General features: G+C 36.4%; 1 protein-coding gene across 3 annotated transcripts in view; it reads right to left on the reverse strand.

Annotated features, from left to right (window-relative positions):
- The window catches only part of LOC105207673 (protein sickie), a 200,428-nt gene that overhangs the window by 143,928 nt on the left and 30,980 nt on the right, over window positions 1-25,520 (reverse strand). The window contains exon 1 of one of the 3 annotated variants that reach the window (XM_039457300.1): window positions 14,329-15,237. The exons of 1 other annotated variant lie outside the window; for it this stretch is intronic. In XM_039457300.1, the coding sequence (XP_039313234.1) occupies window positions 14,329-15,006 (678 nt within the window). In that variant the 5' untranslated portion in view covers window positions 15,007-15,237. Of the gene's footprint in view, window positions 1-987; window positions 1,966-14,328; window positions 15,238-25,520 lie in introns of those variants that run through there. One more of the 3 variants, XM_039457301.1, reaches the window with a different exon arrangement.

Consider the following 25,520-nt stretch of genomic DNA (forward strand, 5'->3'; position numbering starts at 1 on the left):
GAGTCACCGAAGAGGCGAACGTGCGCTCGCTTGCAGCACTGTGCGATGGAAAGCACAAGGGGACACAAACGTGGTTGTCGTATAGACGAGAGGAAGAGGAAGAGGAGGAGGAGGAGGAGGAGGAGGAGGAGGAGGAGGAGGAGGAGGACAGGAGCAGCCACGTAGAGAGCGAGGAGAGAAGAGAGTTAGTCATCGCGTACTATTTTTGAGCCGCGCAAAGAGACGAGCGGCATGAAGGGACACGCAGAGAGTTTTGCTTCATGATTTCAGGTCGCCATTATTACGGCGACCGCGACGGGGTCGCCACTTCTTTTTCCCCGTTTTCCTGAAGGCATTTCTGGGCTTTCCCGGAGTATTTCAGTGAAGAGGGAGCAGGCTGAAGAGCGTTGAAGCAAGATCGAACGGAACACATGCTAAAGGGAAGCGTTGAGATAGACATCGAGATACTCTACATACACTAAAAAATAAAAGAGTCTAGTAATAATAATCAAACCTAGATGATAGTCACTAAACTTGAAATAGTCTTTGGTGAAATAGGTTTCGATTAAATATTCAGTTAATTTAATCAAATATTTAAATAACCGTTTGTTTACTATCAACACATTACTACATATTGTTAAATATTTTCGTTTATACTAATCAAGAATTTAATTTAAATGATTTCACCAAAGCTAGATTATTATTACTAAACTTTTTTTCTTTCAGTGTATCAATATAATAAAAACGCTCATTTATTATCTTCAAGTATTGTCACATCGATTGCCAAATCTCAACGAGATTTACGAGATTGTCTTCTTTCTACATATTCATTCCGAATCGATTTTTTTCTTTTTAAGTGCATCTAATTTTACAGTTGCTTTACTATATAATGCTAAAAATAATGATAATGGAAGTAAATTCGTAAAGGGAGACGTTTATAGCAAACAAAATTTTGTTGCAAACATATTTGTCATCTCTCGAGAGATATGGGCGGAAGCGGAGAATTACCTGCACGATATTACGCGTGGAATCAGCCTTGATGTCGTCGATAGAACCGCGCACGGACCTCGGAGCTCTGATACACGCCATTATGCCGCCGGTGGTCGTCACGACCCCCGCGACGTCCCAGCGTCATCCGAGTCTGCCCTCTCGATTATACCTCACGACAAATTGCATCTACACGATACTTTGCATTTGATCCTCGCGCGATAATGCATAATTGCAGTCGCGCTAACGCATTACAATTAAATCGATTTCCTTGATCTTTAACTTTTGATCCTCATTTTTCCTTCTCGATCAATTTTCTTCACAATCGCACATTATTAATTTTTTTTTTATTTCCCGTCATGGCCTCTTCTCTCACGAGATTTAAATTAAGAAATATTACGTCGATAGTAATTACGATAATAATAATAATAATAATAATACTGAGTCTTGATGGAATCGATATTTAAACAAATCAATACTAGTTTCACTTATAACACTTAATTCTGTCAAGAGATAATTTCACTAGACTCCACTACATCTTTTTACATATATTTTATGTTACAGTCACACACATGTTTCTCTTTTAAAGCACTGTGCACTGATATAAAATAATTGGTACAAAAAAATCAGTATGGTTCTCAACGAATTAATAAAAACATCCACACTGATCCTTTTGTTAAGCCTCAGCTGTCTCACTAAGATTAGTAAATCGTTGATACAATTCGCGTTTGGGTCCCTCTGCGCGGCTCTTCGTTCTCACAATCTTCTTTCGAGCGTCGAAGACGAGGGGAGGACGGAGGGAGTGGAAGAAGAAAAAAAAAGGGGAAGAGGAGAAAAGCCTTAATCAATCGTTCAATTGTTCAATTCGCGAACGAATCGCCCTCGCCCCGAAATAATCGAGCGAATCTACGTGACGCGTCGCGTCGCGTCGTGTCGTGTCGCGATGCTTCGCGAGACAAGACACGGAAGCGTCTCGACGCCGCGACGCACCGGACGTAACTGAATACGCGAGCACACGTTTCTCTATTCGTAGGTACATACTCTCTCGCGCCTTCTTCTCCTTCTTCTCCTTCGTCTCCTCCCTCCTCTCTCTTTCTCCTTATCCTCATCTTCCACCGATTTTACCATCTCCTTTTCATTTTCTCCTTCCCTCTTTCTATATCTACAAAAATTTATCGCGCGTGGTAGGTAACGAAATTGATGCAAATGAAGTTCCCAATTGCAGTCAGGAAACTCCTAAAGAAATTCATTGGAAATTTTTTATGGAATTTAAACGCAATTATTATAGATATTATATAATATATGATAATTATTATGATATTAATCTTTTTTGCGTTACGTAAAAACACTGATTAATCTCATAATTAAATTCAAATTTTGGTAAAAAGCACTTGTGTGTACGAAAGTTTCGAGAAATCAAGGGACAAGGATGATGATGACGACGTATGTGATCAGGAAGTGTGACACATCTCGAGATCGCTATTTTAAGACGGTACGATGGACGTGACGAGGAAACTGCATCGAGCTGTTGAAGAATCGCAGAACTGTAACGACATAAAGAAAGTATACTGAGAATTTTTGATGACACGGACGAGTCAGCACTGTCATTTAAGAAACGTAATCTTCCATCGCTCGCATTTGATTCAACAAAGCTAAACTTTTATAATATCTGTACATTGCAATAACATAGCTGGATGTATAATAGCAATATTTGCTGAATATAAAATAAAATAGAAACTTGAATAAAATCAAAATATTCTCAAATGTACAACATCGATCTGAATCTTCCAAACGTATCAAAGTATTAACGCTCCGATTCTACATTTTTTTTCTCCTACTTTCCTAGTTCAACCGAGTCATTGGTTAATAATGTTCTAATAGGATGTGGGCTCTAAAAATCTAAAAAAAATTCTGATACACTCTTCCAATATTGCATCAGAATACGATTTTATAATCGTTTGACCCGAAACGTTATTGAATTTAATTAGCTTCAAACTCTCTGATTTTTGTCAACTCCTTTATAATTAATTTAGAAATAAATCATTATTTGTTTTAACATTTTAATCTTTAGTATTACACGTATATTCCTATTATTTGGAATCAAGATTACAATACTTTTTAACGGCAAATTGTTTGGCCGACTTCGAATTAATTTTTTTCTTAATAAAAGTGACATCGAGTTATACATACAATTTAATAATTTATTAACATAAAAAATGAAAAGTGGATTTTAATCTGCGTACACACATGTCGTATGCATATGTGTGTCTGCATATGTATACATATTTCAAAATTCACAGTCACTCCCTAACTTAACTTTGAGTAAGAAAATTGCACAGTGAAGCAGCATAGAGAAGAAAGGAGAAGATGAAAAGGAAGAAGAAGGACTAATAAAAATTGCTAGACATCCGACGATGTTCCGGGAAGACAATATCTTTCCTCCGCGGGCGAAAATAACGTGCTCAGGGGGGATGAAAATAGAGAATGAACGGTTCGGCGGCGTTCGCAGCCGAAGGAACAAGCGGTAACGACGACGGTCGCGTTTTAACTTGAAATAGAGCACGATGAGCAAAGCGAACGACCGTCTTCTTCGTTTGCGTAGGCGGCGTCGTTTAAATTAACGAATTAATGGAATCGAGTGGAGGGTCGTAAATTCATCAGTGGCCGATTCGAGTAACCATCGTTGATTAGATCGCGACACATCATTCGATCGTATCCTATCTCGTACAGAGACTTCCATTTGCAGGCTTCTATGAGATATGACTGAAAGAAATTTTTCCCGAAAGTTGAAAAAAAAATCAAAGTTGGGATTTAATTTTATATATCGGATCTGTCAACAGTTTTGCAACAATTGATTAAAGTTTAGAATCGTTGGCGATTAGTTTAACTATGCAATTTGTTTTCTCTTTTCTAGTCCTCGCTATCTTGGGTGTTGAGCCGAGGGTGGAATTACGATATGCGTCATGGTGTTAATAAGAACCTGTGAGAACCGCGTACGCGCTGATCGATATTCGACTTAGCCCCGATTATCGCACACGACCGCCCCGCGTCGCGACTAGGCGCGCGCGTTAAAAGGCAACGCCATGGCAGGCATTACAATTAATGATGCTGCTCGTACGCGAGCAGCGTGGAATAACAATCGATCCGCGCACCTGTCGGGAATGCTCATGTGTCTCGTGTGTATACCCGCCGCTCGTTCATTCGTCATTAGAATGGCAGGATTCCCTCGGCTTTGCGGAATACCTCCAACCCAAGCTGTCTCGTCGAATTACCAACTTTTATCACAAAATTCTAAAAAATCTTGCTAATTATTTAACTTTGAAGTTTTAAATTTAATTCTTATTTTTTTAAAATATTTTAAAATTATTTTAATTTTATTTTTATGAAGATTATAATCTATCTTTCTACAGATTCATAAAGATTCATTAATTCTAACATTAACTGATTAGCTTCGAAACAACGTGATTTCTATCGAAATAATATATACAAGTTATTGTTGATTGAAGATTGAAGATAAATTTACCTGAATTTAAAAAGTCTTCTTCCACATTTGGAAAAATTTAATTTTTGTTATCGCATTACGCGATTACATTTGTGTTCCCGATGAAAATAAGATTTATGTTGGTGCGATTTCTCCCCCGCGTCCGCGCGAGTTTACGTCACGATCTTTCGGAACTCGATACTCGAATTAAAAGCATCCATGCCTGTCAAAATTTTGGCAATTAGTTTCGGACAGTTCGACGGTCGTTTCTCCGGCGCGGGGCGACTCGCATGCCGAAATTCGAGGGGCAGTCAAAGGATAATAATTGTCCACCGGCGCTGGTGCGGATGGCGATGGAGGAACCATTGGCGCAAAGGGGATGCATGAAATTGAATATCGCTGCCGATCCCTCCCGGAACGCGGCGGCGACACTGGGAGTTCAGGAGCCGGAAACGAAACTGTTAAAGGACAATAATTAATTCGCTCCTGACGGCAGTCTGACGGCTCGTTAGTCGCGTAATCCTGTCCGTTTTTTCCTTTCATCCTGCGCGATAATGCAACCGAAAGGATGATTTTGCGAGCGGAAAAAGGGGACGAGATGAAAGGTAAGCCTAGCGTGCGCTTTTTTTTCAAAGGCTAGAGGGTAAATTGTCGGTCGAGATTGACTACTGCAAACGCTTTCTACGCTTTGTTTGTTCATGACAAAATTATAAAGTCCTCCTACATTCCTTAATCCCCTATTCATTGTTTTGAATAAAACTTCTTAAAATTTCTATAAAAAAAATTTAAACCCAATATACTTGCCACATTTTTAATTCAAATCTTTTCAAAAATTTCTTCAATCTTCACGTTTGCAATCTCATTGACATTCCTTTTATTTAATGGATCTTTTGATAAAAATCCTGCCATTGGATATTGCGGAATTAATTCACTTCGACTCGCAGCGACGGAAGAGAATGAGTTTTACTTTTCCCCCCGAACGGCGGGCGGCGAGGATTGGGGATGGTTTCCGTCGGCGCGACAATTTTGCGGGCAGAACGCGTCCTCCCACGCCGGGAGGACGAGGGACAAAAAAGGGGTGAGAGACTGAGCTTTGTTGCGCGATTACGGCGAGCGGGTGGTCCGCTCGTCTCGATGGACACAGCCGACTATGGATCCAGCCTGCCGGAATTAGGTTTGCTTTAACCCGAACGATATCGAGATACACCAGCCAACCTTCGGGATAGCGGGGTAAAGTAGACGAGAAAATCGAAAGCGGAAGGGAAACTGTGGGATCAGAAGACCATCTTCAGCGCGTAATCCAACGAATCGGTCAGGCTGATCCTCTTAATTTAATAGAGTGTTCTAATGGAAAAGGAAGGACTAAAATGGATGTAATGTGCTTTCGCAAGTTGCTAAAATTATTTAGAGAAGAAAAAAACAATGTGCATGTATTTAAGTCGCTACTCAGAACTGATAATACACAAAAGATACAAATCCCGAACGTTTCCTGCTTTTCTGCCGGTCATTGACCGGTTATCCCTCTTTCGCCCCGCTCATAGCAAACGATCTGATACCGTCGCGACATTCTCCTTTCCCTGTGTTTTTCACCCTCTTTTGCTGCACATTAACTGTGCACGTATTGTCAGTTGCGTAGCAAAATTACCCGCGGCCAATTTTCCGATCGGCAAAGCGCGACTCTCGTCTCTATATTAAGTATATGTTATATGCTAAAGGGAGAAATTGTTAGAGAGGCAAAAATGAAAATAGATAACGCATTAGATTAATATAAAATCTATGACGTGTTTCATGATTCAAGATTAAAGTTTTGCATCTGAATTAGAACTCGTATAAATATAATTAAATTTAAAAAAATAGATTTGCGTGAGTGTCCATAAAAAAAAGATTATATCAGAAAGGAATGGGAGTGTATAAAGAAAAAGAATTCAATTCAATTTTGTCTTTGAGCACGATAGGTGAAATGGATGTTCTTTGTAAGTTTTCAACTGTTGAATCTGATTTTAATCTTCAACAAATTTTTATCTGTCGGAAAAGTATTAAACTCAGTACATGGAGCTACTAAACATATAGTACTATAAATTATTAATTGAACAAACTTCACGAACGTGTTACTTCGCGTTTCCCTGCTAAAATAAGATGATCTTTCTTTCTTTAATAATTCATGTTCTGCTTAAGAAAATAAAATTATTAATATCTAAGAACAAAGGTATATTCGATGGAAACCATTTTAAATCTTGACGACGACACTTGAGAGCGTTTTATTATATCTTTCAAGAATTTTCCCAAAAAATATTTTGTATTCTTTTGGAGAATTTTACTATTAAAGTCCATAATAGCTCATCAAGATTGGCAAGGGAGAAACTGACCGAAACTAAAGTTCATACGCGGTTGAGAACCGCCGTAACCAAGTTATCGTTCCCCTCAAGAACTAGACGGAGGATGCATGCACCCTCTTCCCTCAGGAGGGTAGGTACGTGTCCTGCAACAAGCGTGTCCTATGTTCTCACACCCTCTCGAGATTCGTGGAAACCCCGTTGTTGTCATGACTACCGAACTCCCGTGAGAACAAAGTTATTTTTACGTCCGCCATATTACGTCGAGGTTCTGATAAGATCTGATTAGCATTCTTTGTTTCTCCGGCAAATTTAAGACCTATCCAGACATCTTTAAATCGCTAATTCACACAGACGTCGCCAAATATGGCTACGTAAATGAGAGATGAAAGAGAAATAATATCCGAGGAAAAGACTATGAAGATGAAACGTGATAATAAAAATTGAATCAGGAAATATTTCATAATATCGTATACTATATGTAATTTTTTTTTTTAATGTGCATGTAATTGAAATATTTTATTTACGTTAATTATGATAGTCACGTATACGTATTAGAGACTTTTTGATGATATTATTTCTGAAAACTCATATAATCGGATTACTAGAAACTTTGATCTTCTTCCCCCCCAGTCACAGTGTTATTTTCCTTTTCTACTCTTTCTTCTTTCGTTCGTCTCTTCGGCTTCCACTTCGGGATGCTTGTAACTCGTTTTTTTTCGTAGCTCACCGACCGCCGGCGCCACGTGGGTTATGTTTTATGAATGAGTAGCTCACACCTACGCGCCATTACGGCGAGTGCACGTGCGTGCACACGCACTCGCGAGAGAACGAGCTAAATTTACCTGCGCTGGCCGCCAGTCGCGATGCAACCAGGCCCAACCCTGCCATTGTGCGCCGCCTCGTGTAGGCATCTTCTCGCATACGCCAACTGGCCCACACGAGATGCGAACAAGAGAGAGACTGAGCCCCCGCGTCTTCTATCCTTAAGGTACCAGAAACTGGTGGACATACGCGTACAAAACTTTCGCTGGTGGGTTTGCCTTGCATAAGAAGAATAATCGTTTGTCTTTTCTTCAGTTGCCTCTATGTGCCTTTCGACGCGCGACTTCGTCGACAGTACAATGTGCAATGTATTGTACAATGTATGTCTCTAATGTCTGTGTTACTGTCACTACTTCATGTAAAGCATACGTTAATAATAAAGCTCGAATTTTTCTGTCAAAGAATGTTCTCCTGAGTATCAAGAGACACGGTAGTGTCTCGCGCCAAGTGTAGGCGTAGTACGTGAAACGCGCATTACGAGAAACGCGCAGCGCAAGACTGACACCACTGTTCTTTAATCGGTGACTTGTTCGAGTCCCGGAGATTACAGTACCTCGATGATGGGGCTCAACCAATCGAGTTCTGAGTAAGAGAATCAATCGATAACTTGAGTATGAATTATTGTTCTTCTTTTAAAGTTATTTTGTTCATTTAAACGCGTTGTACAAAAATAAAATTATTTTTAGAGATTTATAGAATAATTACCAAATACATTGACTAAAAATAAATACAGTTATTACTGTTTTAATCTTATTTTATTAATAAACTTTAAACTTGAACTTTTCGCAGATAAGAAATTAATAAACTCGTTCTTTAAATATTATCTTATTCACTTTTCGTATGTAAATATTGAGCTTCTATTCGGGAGACTTTACAGCAACTATTTCTGCAACCATTTTCAAATTAACAAGGAGCTGCCTTCGAAAAGAACCTACTCCTCGGACGAAATCTGTACGGTAGGCACACGTCGTTCGCAGACAGCATATTACAAATTCAGGTTTCGTCACGACTAAATTGCTATAATTCTTTCTGCTCACGTATAGCGCACAGAAGACCGCTAACTCGCTCTCCGAAACACACTAACGAGCTTCGACGTTTGCTTGGGGTCGCACTCCTGAATCGGCAGTAGTTCTTCCCAAAGTAGCATCCTTTACCCCCCAAGGAACCGGAAGACAGGAGGGCTCGAATCTCAACGATACATGCCTGTCATATCTACTACACGAAAATGTCAGTTTAACAATACTATTTTATTTCTCTTAAAAAACGATTATTTTTTACATTCATATTTAAACACATTAATGATTGTGTATTTTATTAAATCTTTAAAATTAATTATTTAAAATAAATTAAAGTAAGTTGAATTAATTTTATCATGTTTTCTGTAGGTATAGAGTACGGTAAATAATACAATAATGTATATATTTAATAATTTAAAAAAATTTTTAAAGAAAAAGAAAGTACGTTATTTACTTTATTTTATTTACCAATAACGCAGAGCTTTTCATTTCTTTCGCTTTTAACTAATGAAATTAGTATGGCGAGTAGTTCGATTAAAACGAAGAGAAGGTAAGTCTGTTATTGACGTGGGCTCATAATTGCGGTTTCAACGCCGGGAGTGACACTGGTACGCATTTCTGTGACGTGGTTCGACACGCCTGTTTTCGCGCGAAACGTATCGGTACGATATTCGTGTGATGTGGCATTTCCGCATGGCATTTGATGTGGACATGGTGCGGCACAGAGTCCGGAAGGTAGTACTCTCAGAGTGTACGTGGGGAATATTGATTTTGCACATCGGGCATCTTTCTTCAGATGGCTGACCGAAATTTTTTTAAAGAGTATGTGACCGAACGTGTGTGTCAAAAAGATAAATAATAAAATAAAATATTGCGGCTCTTCTATAATTTTAAAGATAAAATTAATTTCTATATATTTTTGTACGTTATGTAATAATAAATAGTATATAACATAATTACAATTATATTATACGATATAGTTTATACTATGTAAATAATATGTAATAATAAAGAGCTTTCTTTATTAAAAGAATAAAATACTAAAGATTTATCATATACACATATTTTCATGGTTTACTATTATGGAATTAAACAATTTTTCTTCTGTAACACAAGAGGCAAATTAATTTTTCATAAAATTCTGTTATTACATTTAGACTGAATTAAGTTTATTCAATTTTTAATAAAATTTTAATTTGCATTTTAAAAATTTGCATGCCAACAACATCAGAGAAATTTGATCAATTTTTTTTTTTGTCGTGAATAAAACGTAACATTGAGAACGATCCTGAACGGTAACGGAAGCCGAGCAGCAAACTGCAAAATAACGTCAAAAAATCCGTGCAAAGCGAAACTCGATAGGGATGCGAAATTCGTTTTTCGTCATAAGCCGGATACGGCGTTGTCGACGTATTTATTTAACACCACCACCCCGGACGCGTCTGTCTCGATTATTTTTTCAGCATCCTGCTGCATCCTACCGTGCGGCCAGATTATGAGTATTTATGTGTTCAGGGCACGGCACGAATAGAAAGAGAAATATTTGTCCTGATATGGCAACATCGAATAAACTGTACGCCTATGAGAGATAACGATTTGAAAATTTGGGAAGTGAGCTGCATTCTTGAGGGAAGTCCCGCGTTCGTTTCAGCATGATTCACCATGCGCGATTCAATTAAAGATCTATTTTCCCAGTAAGATGACTCGATAGATGAAGATATGTGCTTACCCTTGGGGTAGGTTCATCCCTATATCGAGTGTCATACAACGAATACACATACACATACGTATATTCGGTACAGACATGCGTAAGTACGACCTAAATCATTTATCGTCCGATTGCCAATTTGCAGCCCCACGAAAATTGCTCTCGTCAGGACGGTGCGCCCTTTTTCGCGCGCCCTTCGCACGTTATTCGCAAGTTTTCCTTTCTCAATCGATACCGTGTGTTTCAATAAAGCACGATATGTAATAATAGCGGAAACAAAGAAATATTAAACACCAAACACAGTATAAATTAAATATGACCAAAGTCTAAAGTAGGACTGAAATGTAGTAGCATTTTCAAAAGAGTTTTTAAAGTCTGCGCACAATAAATGAAAGGAACAAGGAACACGAAACAAAAAACAATTCAACAAATTGAATGAGCAACTTTTCATAGCTCAACATATTGAACTGTTCCTCATTCTCTGTGTGTTCCATGCTCCTAATGCCATTTATTATGAGCATACTTGAATGTATAAGAGTATGTTTCGATTTGTTTATTTCTCAGTATTTTGTTTTACTGTCTATAGCAATATAAACTAACAGCATCCCCTACAATCCTCGCGGATCACCGATTTGTAAATACGTACTCCAACATGTGTCAGAGTTCATTGAACTACAGTGAATGGGACAGCAACAGCAAAAAACTTTCCGGTAAAATATTCTTTTTGTAATATATCAATAACTTTATTGCCGCTTATAGAAAATAAAAAGGGAAAAATACTCACTAATAAATAAAACTGTGTAACTCATTATTTAATTCATTGTTGCAATAAAATTTAAAGAAGTTACAGATGTTATGAGCTTTCTGCAAGTAAAAGATTGGAAAAATAAAATTATCCAAGCTTCTTTAAGAACTAACAATATTAATAACATTTTACGTGCTAATATTATAACAAACTTGCAAAATAAATATAAATTTTAAAAGATAAAGTCTTCGTTTCGATAAGTATCTGATGCATTTCAATATTGCAACCACGGTACACGGTATAAATTACACGCAGGGAGAAAGAAAATGAAAGAGAAGGAAATACACTATCCAATAAGACGCGAAATTAGATCGCTCATTTCCGCGCGAATGAACGAGCCACGCGAGACACAATAATGACGCGGATATGTTTACTTTGTCGAGAAAGAAATAGAAGCCTGGACCAACCTGGTCTTCAGTGACGAGAAAGGGAAACAGTCACCCTTCTTCCTGCGGAAAGATGTTGGTACTGTTCCCTAAGGCAAATATCACAAAAGAACAAATGGAAAGAAAAAACGAGAGCTTTATTCACCGAAATCGATCGCTGTAACATTAATCTTGCATTGACGTAACAGAGAATGACAAGAAAGTGTTATTTAATCTCTCGTAAACGTTTACCGATATTTTACGATTATAAAAGATAAATTTTAGATTTTTTTGAGAACGTTGGAATAAATATTATTTATATATTTTATATATTTAATGTACTTTATAGTGTTTTATATTTACAATAATTCCAATTTTTTAGAAATCTTAAGCAATTTCTTGGAATTAATTTTCTACAAATATAATATTTATTTTTAATAACGTTACGTTAGAGACTTTTATTGTAAGATATCTACTTTGTAAAAAAAAACTCATCAATAAGATTTCATATTCCAAGAATATAAATATAAAGAAAACGTCCTGAATATCCTAAGATTGAAAACTAAAAATAATGTTTTTCTACCTTACGTATTTATAATAATATTATAAGATCTTATAATAAATATCCTTTAATTACGTGTTTTGCCATTTTAGACAATGCTTCAAAAAGAAAGACAAATCAAGATATCACCCAATTAAGAATTAATGTCATTTTCAATGCAATCTTAATGCGCAAAGCCAGCTTGCTTTGATCGCAAAATAATGAACATCCTCGTCTTCGTTTCACTAAGGGCTATTTCTTTGGCGGTTATATACGTGTAAGGAACAAAAAGACGTCGGTGCACCTTGCGTGATGGATGCTGGTAGCCGATATATATAGCATCCCTTAAAGTAAACATCGCAGAAGGGCGGCAGCGGACTTCTTGGGGGTTGATCAAAGTGCCTTCACACCCTCGGGCAGCATATTTGATAGTCCTCGCGAGGTTCGACCCTCTCGTTACTCGAGAGAGGATCCTCGAGAGTCTTTTACAAGCGGAACGCTGCGTCGTAGAACTGTAAGAACGGAAAAGAGCAAGGGGCATGGCACAAAATGCTCAATTTTTCACTAGTTGACCCGACCTTCTTTTACCTTCGCGAAGTAAAGTAGTTCATGTTTAAAGGGCATCCAAAATTCTTAAGTGATAAATGCTACAAAGACGCGTGTGTGAAAAATAATTCATATTGAAATTATCTGTTTTTTAGGAAAATATTTTGTCCCATATAAATAATTTCTTGCAAATTACGATGCATTTAAAAAATTCCAAGAATGTATTATTTAACAGTGTATTTTAGTAATCTACCTTTTTTCGTTACATTTCGACAGTAATAAATGATTTATATTATTTATATAATTGATATTCTTAGTGCATTTTATATATTTTTTTTTAAATTTTAGTTCTAATCTTTCTGCAGTTGTCAGCGATTTCTTTGAATTAATTTATTTCAAATATAATATTTATTTTTAATAACATTACGTTAGAGATTTTTATTGTAAAACATGTATTTAAAAGAAAACTCATCAATCATTTATATCATATTCCAAGAAATGTTTAGAGTGAGACACATCTATTATGTGTTATGTGTACACGTTCGAATACATGTTGCTGCTTTATGTTAATCTATTTCACTATTTGTGCATTATCCCCCCATGAGAGTAATATTACCACGCTATGACGATCATTTCACGATTATTTTCGCTCACGATAGCGAACTGCACAAAATCCACGAGTCGCCAGCGGCGAAAATGAAGCAAAACTCGATATGCGTAGCGCCGCAAATTTGCAGCTCGGTTTCCGAAATTAGCTCGACGAGGGGTGTAGGAAAATCAACTTGCCTCGAGCGATGAAAATGCTGAACGGGAGTGCAGGATATTATGGCGGGGAGGGAAGAGGGCGAGAAGAGAAACGATATCGGCACGGAGAAGCTCGAATGTTCGCGTTAAACGCGACGATTCGCCGCTACCGCTCGCGAAATTACTTCCGTTTTTCGATTAATTCGAGAATGCCAGCGAGCGTGTGAGCGAGCGTGCCGCTGACAGTTTCATTTCCAGGCCCGCATTCGGAATTCCGTTTTCCCAAATTTCCGGTAAAATTTTCAGGTGAGGAATAATTCAATCTCTGATTTACACAAACAGCGCTATCGGCCTTTCATACAAAAAAAAAAAAACAAAAATAAAATAAATGTTTATATGCTTAATTTGATTAAAAATGAAATTTAATACCTAATATTTCATTGGTTATTATATCATAATTTTATAGTTATAATTAAATAATTTAATTGCAGTTCTCTTTCTCCACGCACTTCGCACGTAACTATATAATTTACCGCGTCTATCGTGTCCAAAATATAATTTCCACATAATTTCGATATTCTAGTATCCAATATTTCATACTTCAATAATTATAAATAATAAATCAATATTGTTTCCTGTCCATTTAAACAGTTGGTCAAAAGCAGATTTACAGAGATAAAACTGGCGATATGTACTTTATTAGTTATGATTATAAAATGCAATTCCCCTCTTGATATCCCATAATTTATTAATCATGCGTGAATTATGATATAACATTACATTTTATAAGAAAATTTAATTTAATTTCACTCTACTTTGTTAATTTCCTTAAAATAAATTCTTGAAAAAATATTCAGTTTAGTGATTTCAGTCGCAATTAATTATTATCATCAGTAACTGATGATTGATTTGAATTCCTTTGAAATTGATTAACGTCTAGCTGTCTAGTTCTGAAATATTTTTCGTTTAAAAAACACTTGATTACGAAACTGCACTACCTGCTGCGTAGATTTTCCACGATGTTGCCATTGATAGAAATGATCCGCATTTAAGGACCATCCCGGTGCAAAGCTGAATCCCTCGGATGGTGCCTGCGAGACAGGTGATACTGCACAACACATGCACATGCGATGACACAGCAAGGGGTCTGGTAGATCCGTATAAACAGCCCTTTTATCGCCGAACCACCCTGTCGTAATGCACTTGTCGCCCAGCTGGACCGATGCATCCTGACCGCATCGCGATTGCATTAGCATTTCTTTCTCCAGAGTGTACAGAGTCTCGAACTCCAGGAAGGACATGCCAGGACCTTCGTCGACGCAAGTCGACGTGGTCGACGACACCCTGAGCCCCAGACCCATCTGGCCTTGAAACGTATCGTCATCAAAGGATGGCAAGAACCTCCTTGGCGAACGTTTGGGGCTGTGATACGTCTGTTGACGTTCCTCGGAATGTCTCCTGGGCGACTTTCGCTCGTTGGAAACTCGCCGCGGCGACGTGGACGACCTGCTGGGGCTCGACGACGAGGATTCGGTCACTTCCAAGGGTCTCTCCAAAGTGTTTCCCGCTAGGGAGGGTATCAGCGATCGCGAGGATGTCAATCGACAAATCCTGCTCTTCGGTTTGGCTCCGTTGCCGGTACGAGAATAACCCGCGGGCGCTTTGAGACCCGACATTGTTCTTCTTTCATTTTTCGAAACGCTCTACAAAATCGCGATTCGTCAAACGGTTCCGAAAGCATCCAAAAGGATCCAAAAATATTCAAACAAGTAAAGATCTGATGAGATTGCATTCGGTTCTTCTGATTCAACTAGTCGACAATTAGTGTTTGCATCGCAGTTATTCACTTGATAAGAGAGATGATGATGAAGAAATATAATTCGATATTCAATTCACAATCAAAAATTTTTCTTTTGTGATTCAACGAGAAATTTATAAGTCCTTTTATCTCCAAAAATATTTTCGATTTATTAAAAAAATATTTTCTTAAAGATTTTTAAATTTTGTATCTTTCAATGTATAAAAAAATATTTACATTGAACACTTTTAATTGATAAAACTTTTATATCCTTCTACTTTTACAAAAAATCTGTAATTAATAAAAATTACATAATTGAATAAGTTATTAACGATCACTTCATCACACACTGACACAAACTGCAGAAAATAGAACTATAATAAAAAAATAAATGTATAAACTCAAAACGAATTAACTGTGCATTCCGATAAACTCCACATTCTTGCCTTTTTTTTATCAAAAAACTTTCTACGAAAATTTTCACTTGCTAGCAATCATCCACTAATTAACTCCGAAGCCACAGACCGACGCGGAAGGGTGAATACGCGAGCACCCTTGAAAGGATCGTCGGCAGGACTGACGGTCCGGCCCGTTACAGGACGATGCGAAGCACCGCGACGACGAGCGCGCGCACGCGCACATTGTAATTATACTGGGTGAGCTTAGCACTTAACAGTAAATTGTATATCAATTGTGGATTGTAGAATATAAAACAATGCATTATTTATTTCCTTATTCCAACCTAAATGGTTGTACCTTTAATTCTTAATAAATCTATTTGCTTTGATAAATAAAACCCAAGTAGTAGTATCTTTATTTTAATAAAAACCAAGTGGTGATATCTTTAACTTTTTAAAAATAAAATTCAAACAGTACTATCTTTCGTACTCTCATTAAAAAATCTTTCTGTTCTAACCCAAGTGAATGTATTCAATTAGAAAAAATTTCAATAGAATATAATATTTAATTTCAAAGAATTAAAAAGGAAGTAGTACAAAATGAGAAACTTTATTAAAACATTTTTAATAAAACACAAATGGTATTTTTTTAAAAACGAAATCCCATTTAAAAAATCTTCTGTTTTAACCCAAATGTATGTATTTAATTCAAAAAAATTTTAATGGAATATATAACAATTAATCTCAAAGAATTAAAAAGGAAACAGTAGAAAATGAGAAAATTTTATTAAAATATAAAATTTTTAATGTACGAAAACTTGGCGCTGCAAAATGTCTAAATATAATAAGGTTGTAAAATATAATAGTTACAGTAATTTAAAAAATTACTATAATTGATTATTACTATTACTGCTAACAGAGCAGCAAGAATACAATTTTTTCGTATCTTTCATCGCGGTTACTTTATTCGCGAATATATCGGCAATTGAAAAATCATCGACGTGTCGAGACCGTCCCCGTAGTCGGCGATAGCGATATCTCGTCCCGTATGAACCCGGATTTTCGAAGGGTCGAAGATCGAACGCAGCACGACAAAGGATACCGACAGCGTATCCAAGTGATAAAAAGACGAGAAAGAAGACTCGATCTTTCTCGCCATTCGATCTTGATCGCTGCCAAGGTATTTTTCAACATTGCCACAGACAGAGAGAGAAAGAGAGGGAGGAGGGATGCAGGGACAAAATCACCATTCCAACGTGTGTACACGTGGGGTGAATATTATAAAAGCGCCATCGTGATGAAGGAAAAGGTACACCGCGTCACCCTTCGAAAAAGCATCCCTCTCTTGATACACCATGACGAGTGTCGGCACAATATCATCCCCTCCTCTCCCAACCACTCTCTCCTTTTCCTCTGAAAACCTTTCGCAGCCCCTACGACGAATCTACATATTTATACAAGTGCTTGGCGCACCAAAAGATTTCGAATGCATGCTAACTAATATGTTCGCGCCGCCTGTCGTCCGGATGATATAGGATTCATTCAAGGGTGATGTTAATTAATCCTAATACTGAGAGTGTAAGATAAAAGTAAAGACGCGAAATTTCGGAAAAACAGCTTTGTGCACATTGTAATAATTGTGTTAATACAAGCAGATTAACTTTAAAATTAATCTTCATATTTTATCTCGCGAGAGAAGACTTTTTCTCGTGCTTTAAAATAAAAAACGAATTTTTTTCTATCGTCATTTCTACGTATATTTTTCTCGGTATACTTTTTACTGTGAACAGGACGCTTCAACATTAATCCTTGAAGCAAAGATCAAGTGCAAAATCTTGCGGCAAAAAAGTATTTCAAGTTCAACGAACGATGTTCCCGGACTTACGTAATCACATTAAGGAATAACCTTCAGGCAACATGGAAGAAATGTGTGTGTCGGTGAGAGACAGAAAAATGAAGGAATCTGTCATAACGAAGACACGCACGCGTCATTCAATACTGAGAGGGTTCCTATATAAGCTTTTAATTTGATTCCACTCGACCGATAATCTGATATTTTGACCCCTGCTAACATGGGAAAAGATTTTTCACATATTGACACGTGCAGATTTGGATCAGATATTTTCTCGTGGGAGTAAAATAACAGACAATCTGTTACATAAAATTGTATCTGGTTAAAATTACAACAATTAAACCTATTGATATATATTTAATACACCCCCACTAAATGCATCAAAATTATCTTAAAAAGAATTTTTCAAATTTCAAAAATTTCTCAGAGACAAAAAACTGTGAGATCTCTCAATGTCGTACAAGTCAAGCAAATAAAGTCTCTTTATTAGTGAAACCAGTTGAATCGATATGAAACCCCATATGCAAGCAAACACACGAACGAATGGACGGACGCGGGCAACGGGTGATAGCAGCCAAAGGGTCGTCGCAATAATTAATAAAGCAGCACCACCGGGCTTAACGCTAGTATGACTCCTCGCTTTCCATTCGCTTTCCGCTCTTCCCGTCGACTTACTTTTCCGTTTCCACGATTCAATATAATAATGTTCCTGCGCATTTGATCCGGGCCCTATGGCTCAGCCCTTTGGGCCAGGGGTTCTCAGCCGGTAGATATGTGCAAATCAAGCTTTTGTGAGGTCGAAACAAATCGAAACTCCTTGATTTGCATACGAATTAAATTCGAATCAAATTTTCTTATACAAATTTACATTATATGCTAATTCAAATATAAAACAATATCTTCAATGACGTTGCAAATCAATTCCTTTATGATAGACGAAAAAATTAATGGCAAGGATTTCAGAAAATAACTACAAAAAAATTATGTGTCAAATATTTATAACAGTTATTAACTGATAAATGAATATTAAACTTATTATACAAATTAAACTGTTACTCTCGATAAATATTAAAATATATATCAAAATGATAATGTTTTAGAAATAAGCAACCAATCAAAATAAAATCATTGATGTGATTTGAAATTCTCGAACTATTCAAATTCGAAAACGAATCAAATGAAATCTGTAAAGGTTGATATTGACACGTTATTCTAATTGCAAGAAGAGAGAAACAACAAATAGCATCTCTTCAGCTTCGCGGAATAACTTTGATATTTGTATCTTCTTGAATTTTTTAGTAATTTGAGTGTGTGAAATTAGAATTTCAAGGGTGAGCATATCACGATTAAACTGCGTATTAATTAGCATCCAGCAAAGTTGCATAGTTCTTGATAGGTTTTAACAACAGTTTTCTCAAATTTATTATAAAAATCGCGGTTTTAAGAAATGAGATGCTAACATTCGACAATAATAAATAGCAACTCACGGTATCTTAAATTTTTGAGAAAAGTAAAAATCTGAGTTCTGTGTACGACAAAATATTTTTCCTACAGTTTTCAACATATTAAAGCGCCTTCCGAAAAGTTGCGGTCAATACCGATATTAGTTAAACAACAAAAAATTAATAACTTCCTAAAAAACTTAGATACATTCAAAACGAGACAAAAAATATTTTTTTATACACAGAACTCTTTGAAAAATATCAGCATCTCACCCATATATGCGAAAAACCGGCTTTTCCGGAAGTTATTAATTTTTTGTTGATTAACTAATATCGGAATCGACCGCAACTCTTTGGAAGGCGCTTTAATATGTTGAGAACTGTAGGAAAAATATTTTTTCGTACACAGAACTCTTTGAAAAATATCAGCATCTCACCCATATATGCGAAAAATCGGCTTTTTCGGAAGTTATTAATTTTTTGTTGATTAACTAATATCGGAATCGACCGCAACTCTTTGGAAGGCGCTTTAATATGTTGAGAACTGTAGGAAAAATATTTTTTCGTACACAGAACTCTTTGAAAAATACCAGCATCTCACCCATATATGCAAAAAATCGGCTTTTCCGGAAGTTATTAATTTTTTGTTGATTAACTCATATCGGAATCAACCGCAATTTTTCGGAAAGCGCTTTAATATGTCGAGATCTGTAGAAAAAATATTTTTGAGACCCAAAATTCGCGGCAGTGTCACAGCATCTCATTATCATGTAAATTTTTTATTTATAATAATTAATTATTATTATCAGAAGCGGGTCAGCGGCCGCAACTTTTTACGAACTAATGTGTAGCGACACAATACACGATTTAAAATATTTTTGGGGCCCAAAACCCGCGATAGCGTCTCCCTATCATGTGGATTTCTGTTATAATTATAATAATAATAATTATTTATAATTATTAGAAATGCGCTAGCGGTCACAACTCTTCGCGAACTTGTGTATGGGGACGTAATTCGCCATTTAAAACTTTTGTACAGCCCAAAACTCATGCCAGAACTGTAGCATCTCTCTATTGTACATTTCTTATAATAATTTCTTATAGTTATTGAATTTTAATTATCATAACTATTCACTGAACTTATCTAGACTTCAAAACTCCACGGATTGTTAGTCTCCCGCCGTTAATGATTCAAGATACGATGAGATGCTATTTGACATTGTCGAAAGTTAGCATCTCATTTCTTAAAACCGCGATTTTTATAGTTAATTTGACAAAACTGTTGTTATAACTTATCAAGAACTATGCAACTATGCTGGATGCTAATTAATACGCAGTTTAATCGTGAGATGCTCACTCTTGAGATGCTAACTTTACACATTCTAATTTATTTCTAAAATTTGCGAAACATTTAATCTGTTTTCTCTATTAACAACAGAAACTACTAATTTTCATTAATTATATTATAAGAAAGATATAGCTTATTATAATAATTATTTACAGCTATTTAAAATTTTCTAGTTCATTTATATACTGGATAAAACAAGAATAAATTTTAAATAATGCAAAACTTTTTTGCATCACCTGTGAAAAAGTGTAATAAGTTTGAGATGCCTGGTATTTTTCAGAACTGCGAAAGAAGAACCGCACATAAAGAACCGCATTAAATCCACCGCGAAGGGTAGGTATTTCACGAAAAGCGTTATATGCTATGATGTGTTACTGGCTTCAGGATTATTACGAATCATTTTTCGCATGAAAGTAAAGCCCTAAACACACAAAAGAATCTTAACGTCACAAAGATGGAGAATGGAACACATGAAATTAATGTCACTTTAAAAACTCCTTACATTATGCGTATATTACTTATATAGTATACAAATAAAGCTTATTTCTTAAAGTTGTCACATTTGTCGCATTTTAATTAATAAATTAATATCTCGTAAATAATTTACAGAAAAAAGAACCGTTAAAATTTACAAATGAAGATTATGGCTATTAATGCGTCAAGGCACTTCGGCCGCATGTTACGCGAGTGTTTATTAATTTGGCTACACATCAGTTGACCTAATAAACTTTCCTTTGACAGCAGATCGATTGTCCATACTAATGACCGGACTCATAACTATTAAGTCCAAGAAAGTGCAAAAAGACTGCGAATAAAAGCTCTCGAACAAAAAGCTATAAGCGTCCGCTTAACAAGGGTGACGTCGATATTTTTATTCGATATTCTAAAAATGAAGGTCTATATTTGAATATATGTGTCTCTACACGTGTCTCCATTCAATATAACACGGTAAGAAGCTCTCATCGGAAAATGGGTTTTATGAAAGAAACCGAATGTACCTGTTTTGTGAAGGGGAAGAAAGATCGAAGAGGGGATAGAAAAACATCGCGTGTAGAAGTGACAAGCCAAGTGGAATAAGCGATCAAATTCCACACGTGCTCGAAAAAATTGATACAAAAGCGATTCCCTGCCCTCTTTATATCGAAGCTAATCCCGCCTGCTTTTCTGAGGTCTGTTTGATGTCTTATCCTTAATTTCGGAAAAATCCGGTCTGATCGGCGAATCGTTTTCAATATATGCTGCAAAAATTGCTTAGGGGCTGAAAATCTTAATACTCCATTTCGCTGACGATATTGAATGGCATCCTTTGCTTTAGCAAGACGTAAATGTATGTGTATTGAGCTCGAATCCGTGAGTTCTAAATGCGAATCAGTCTTTACGGAATATTAGCATTCTGTATACACGATTCAACAATTTTGTCCTGTAAATTTTTTTTTTTTTCAGAAACTTTGAAAAAAAGAACATTGTAATTAATTATAACATTTATATACAATTTTTATAAATAAGCAACTATATAAATACTGCTCACACATGTTCAAGTTGTGTAAGAGTCATTAAAGAATTTTTTTTTATATTTATACAAGTGATAAAAATTAACTCAGAAGTGTTGTAAGAGAAAGTATCGAGAAACGCGTGTGCAGAGGGTCAAAAGTATCATACTTCTTTGATATGTGTCGCCATCGGTATGGTAAGGAAAGAAACTTAATGTGCTTTTATATGGATAAGAACGTACGTGTAAAAACGTCTTTTAATAAAAAATTAAGCTCTCAATATTCTCAAACCTAAATATTTTTATATGGAAGATATCCCAGCTCACATTTTCATTAACGTTTATATAATTACCCAAACTTCAATTATGTAGAAAAGTTTCAAAGAATCTTTCTTGTTTCGCAGCATAAGCTTATAAATTTATAAAGATAACTCTATCTTTAATATATCTTTCAAATTGGTTTATCAAGTATCATAAGCCCACCAAACAAATGAAAAATATTTCCCATTTTAATTTTTTTTATAATACATTTATATTCGCGTTCCAGATAAATGAAATACTTAATTGCAACGTGGTTTCTTTAAATCACTCATTAAATTACGACAGAGTCACGTGTGTTTACAGAGAGAAAGATCGACAGTAAGCATATTAAGAAGCGGATGAGACGAAATTCTGTCGAGGAGGCGCCCTCATGAATGAGTGGCAGGAAGGGCGCCACGCGCGCATGCCTACGTACGCAGCGAGGGTGAACGTAATTCCTTCGCACCACGTGCTCGCGCACCCATGGGGTTTGCCCTACGTAACTCGTGACTCATAAGATTTATAGCTCTTTCACCGCGCCAAACTCCACGTCTTAGAGAATGCATGGATAGTTCCAAAATACAGTCGTAAGACGAAATTAGATGATTAAAAAAAAAGTTACGTAAAACCGTAAATAACCCCCCGTGATAAAAACTCAGAAAAAATGAACTTAAATTAAAATAAGACAATAATAAAAAAAAGATCAAGAAAATAAATTAACTATTACAAAGTTGAAATAAAGTAATAAAAATGTTATCGTTAGAAAAATGTAAGAGTTAATTATCATTCTCTATCCTTATAAGTTTAATAGCATTTTAATTATGTTATTTATTATAGATATGATTTGGTTTTGAATTTCTAAATTTCTCTTTTACTAATATTCGCTAATTATATCGGTTAAATAATTTTTCTAATAACATTTTTCGTATTTCAAAGTTCCAGAGGATGATTAAGTGTACTTATCGCAATTTTATTTCCTGGAAAAATTGCAAGGCAACGAAAATTACCTCAGCTTGACGTTCCTCGCAAGGGCAATTTCGCAGTTTCTCCAACTGCAATTGAATAAGATGAAAAGCCGAATATTTCTGACTTTCCGGCGATAATGGCGAACTCGGCGATTCTGGCGATCCTATGCCGGAGCTTTTGCTGTCGCTGGTTTTAATGGTGTCCTTCGTAGTTTCTTTTCTGATCAGCGGATCCTGTTGTGGCGATAACGGCGATAACGGCGAGCCAAATCCCGAGCTCTCCGAGCTCGAGCTGACTAAGCCGCGAGTCCCGCCAGACCTCGCCACTTTCGGTCTGGGAATCAGGCTCCTGGACTTCAAGGACTCGGATCGACGGATCACTCGACAAACAGTCGGTTTCCACTCGATCGGTTCACAGTCCAATTTCAAGCCAAAGACTTTTCTGATTTCTACTTTTTCATCGGATAAATCCTGCGAGCAAATTTCTCCAAGTGTCTTATCAACGTCTTCGAATCTCTTATCAGTTGCGTTCTTGATCTCTTCCTCGTGAAACTTACGATCCTTCGCGGAAGAGTGCTTCGAGAAGTCCTTTCCCCATTCACCGTGATTTTCTGAGTATTCTTGAGAAAATCTTCGTTCATTCATTCGTTTCGCTCGCGGCTTGAATTTTTTAGACTCGCCGTCTTTCTTACGAGGGCGGCTCAATCGAAAACGCCCCGAGCAGCACTCACCATCGTTAACAGTAGCCTCGACCTTCGTCCCGAGAATGTCTTCGGTCACGGATCCTGAGCCTGTCAATTCCAGGCGCCTTAGACCGTAACCGCCAGCGCAATCTTGAAGCTCGTAATACTCGACGTTCTCGAAGCGATCGTTCAACGACGCCGAGAACGAGGCGCTCAGCGACGCCGGGCGTCGTTTTACCGTGCCGGTCTCGTGGCTGGGAGAGTCCCAATCCACGTGGAAGGTCCTTCGTTTCGAGGACATTATATAATTTCCTCCTCAGCCGCGACATCGATCGATATGTTTAATCGCAACCGCAATCGAATTTAATTAACTATGATATAATTATCCAACTTATGAAATCTTTAGATACAAAATGTATGCACAATTCCATAATTATCCTTTTAATACACGTTTTCCTCGAAATTGTTATTAGACGAATTATTACACATTTTCTTATCACATGTATCTCGCGTTCCTTCGTATTATTTTTTAATTGGTTCTTTTTTTTCGTTTATTATAGAATCCGCGACTCAACTGCATCCACAAAAATCACGATATCACGTTTATACAGATTTAATTATTTAATTATGTACATTGAAACTAAATATTCTGAAAAAAATTCTAGTAAAATTCGCGGGAGGAAATCACACCGGACGATAAACGTATTTTCGGGTGTCTGCGTCCAGACAATAGATGCACTTGCCAAGGGTGCCCAGGGCAAACTGAACCCACCCCTGAGTGGGTAAGCACCCATTCTACGACGGACACGAAAAACAGCGCGTGTATGCGTATATATATATATACTATACAGGATGAGCCCCCGGCGCCTACGACCCCAAATGCGTATCATAGCCGCGGGGCTGAAAACTAATTACATTCGGCTACGGGGTTGGTGTATGATCGCACCATATTGCAAGTGTGTCGCGCCGATGCGGTCGCATGAATTCCATGGGACGAGCTCTTACATCCAGCAAGACGCTTATGCGAAATGCAACTCTGGTTCGACAAATAAGAGATTTACGATGCGAAAGCACGTTGTTAATCATCAAATGTATTGTGATTTACTTTTTATCGTAAATATATTAATATAAATCGTAAATATATTAATATATTAATATAAATCTAATTTTTATTTATAATTTTATTTTAGCAATTTCAAGAAAACGTAAATTTTTTTTTACGTAAAGTTCATCAGCGTAATTAAATATCTTAACGACATTCTTATAGAAACATTCACAGATAGCAGACAGATAAGAAAAACACAGGTGCGTTATCAGTAATTTCCTGTGATAATAGAAACGTCTGTCCTATCCGGCTACGACTTCATGAATAGCATTTGGATACAATCTCATCGCTTGGCGTCAAGGGAAAGGGTGGCAACCCCCTCTTAAACGGAGCAACCATCAGGAATAGTGATGGCTTTAAAGTCAACATCTGTTACTATTTACAAATAAATTATAAAAATACACAGCAGACACACATGTACCAGATGAAAACACAACAGTTATATAATGAATCTTTAAAATACTTCTTTTACAAAAGAGCAAATAGTATTTATCTCTTACAAATTTTTTTTTAATTAGAAAAAAAATTGAATTATTTCTTAAAATAACGTATATGTATAATAATATAATTTTAATAATTATTATTATTTAAAACCATTTATTATTAATAACCTTTTTACTAAAAAAATTAAATAATATTAAAATAACTTTTATTAAAAGTAACTATTAAAAAATTATTACATAAAATTTTATCATGAAAAGGTATTTAATGAAATTTTTTCTTGGATACTTAAAACTTGACTTTGACAACTACTTTAAAGACTTGATGGCACAATATTTCAATAGTACAGATGCTTTTCGAGATGTCCCA

Source organism: Solenopsis invicta, chromosome 14 (genome assembly GCF_016802725.1).
Source record: "Solenopsis invicta isolate M01_SB chromosome 14, UNIL_Sinv_3.0, whole genome shotgun sequence".
Lineage (NCBI taxonomy): Eukaryota > Metazoa > Arthropoda > Insecta > Hymenoptera > Formicidae > Solenopsis > Solenopsis invicta.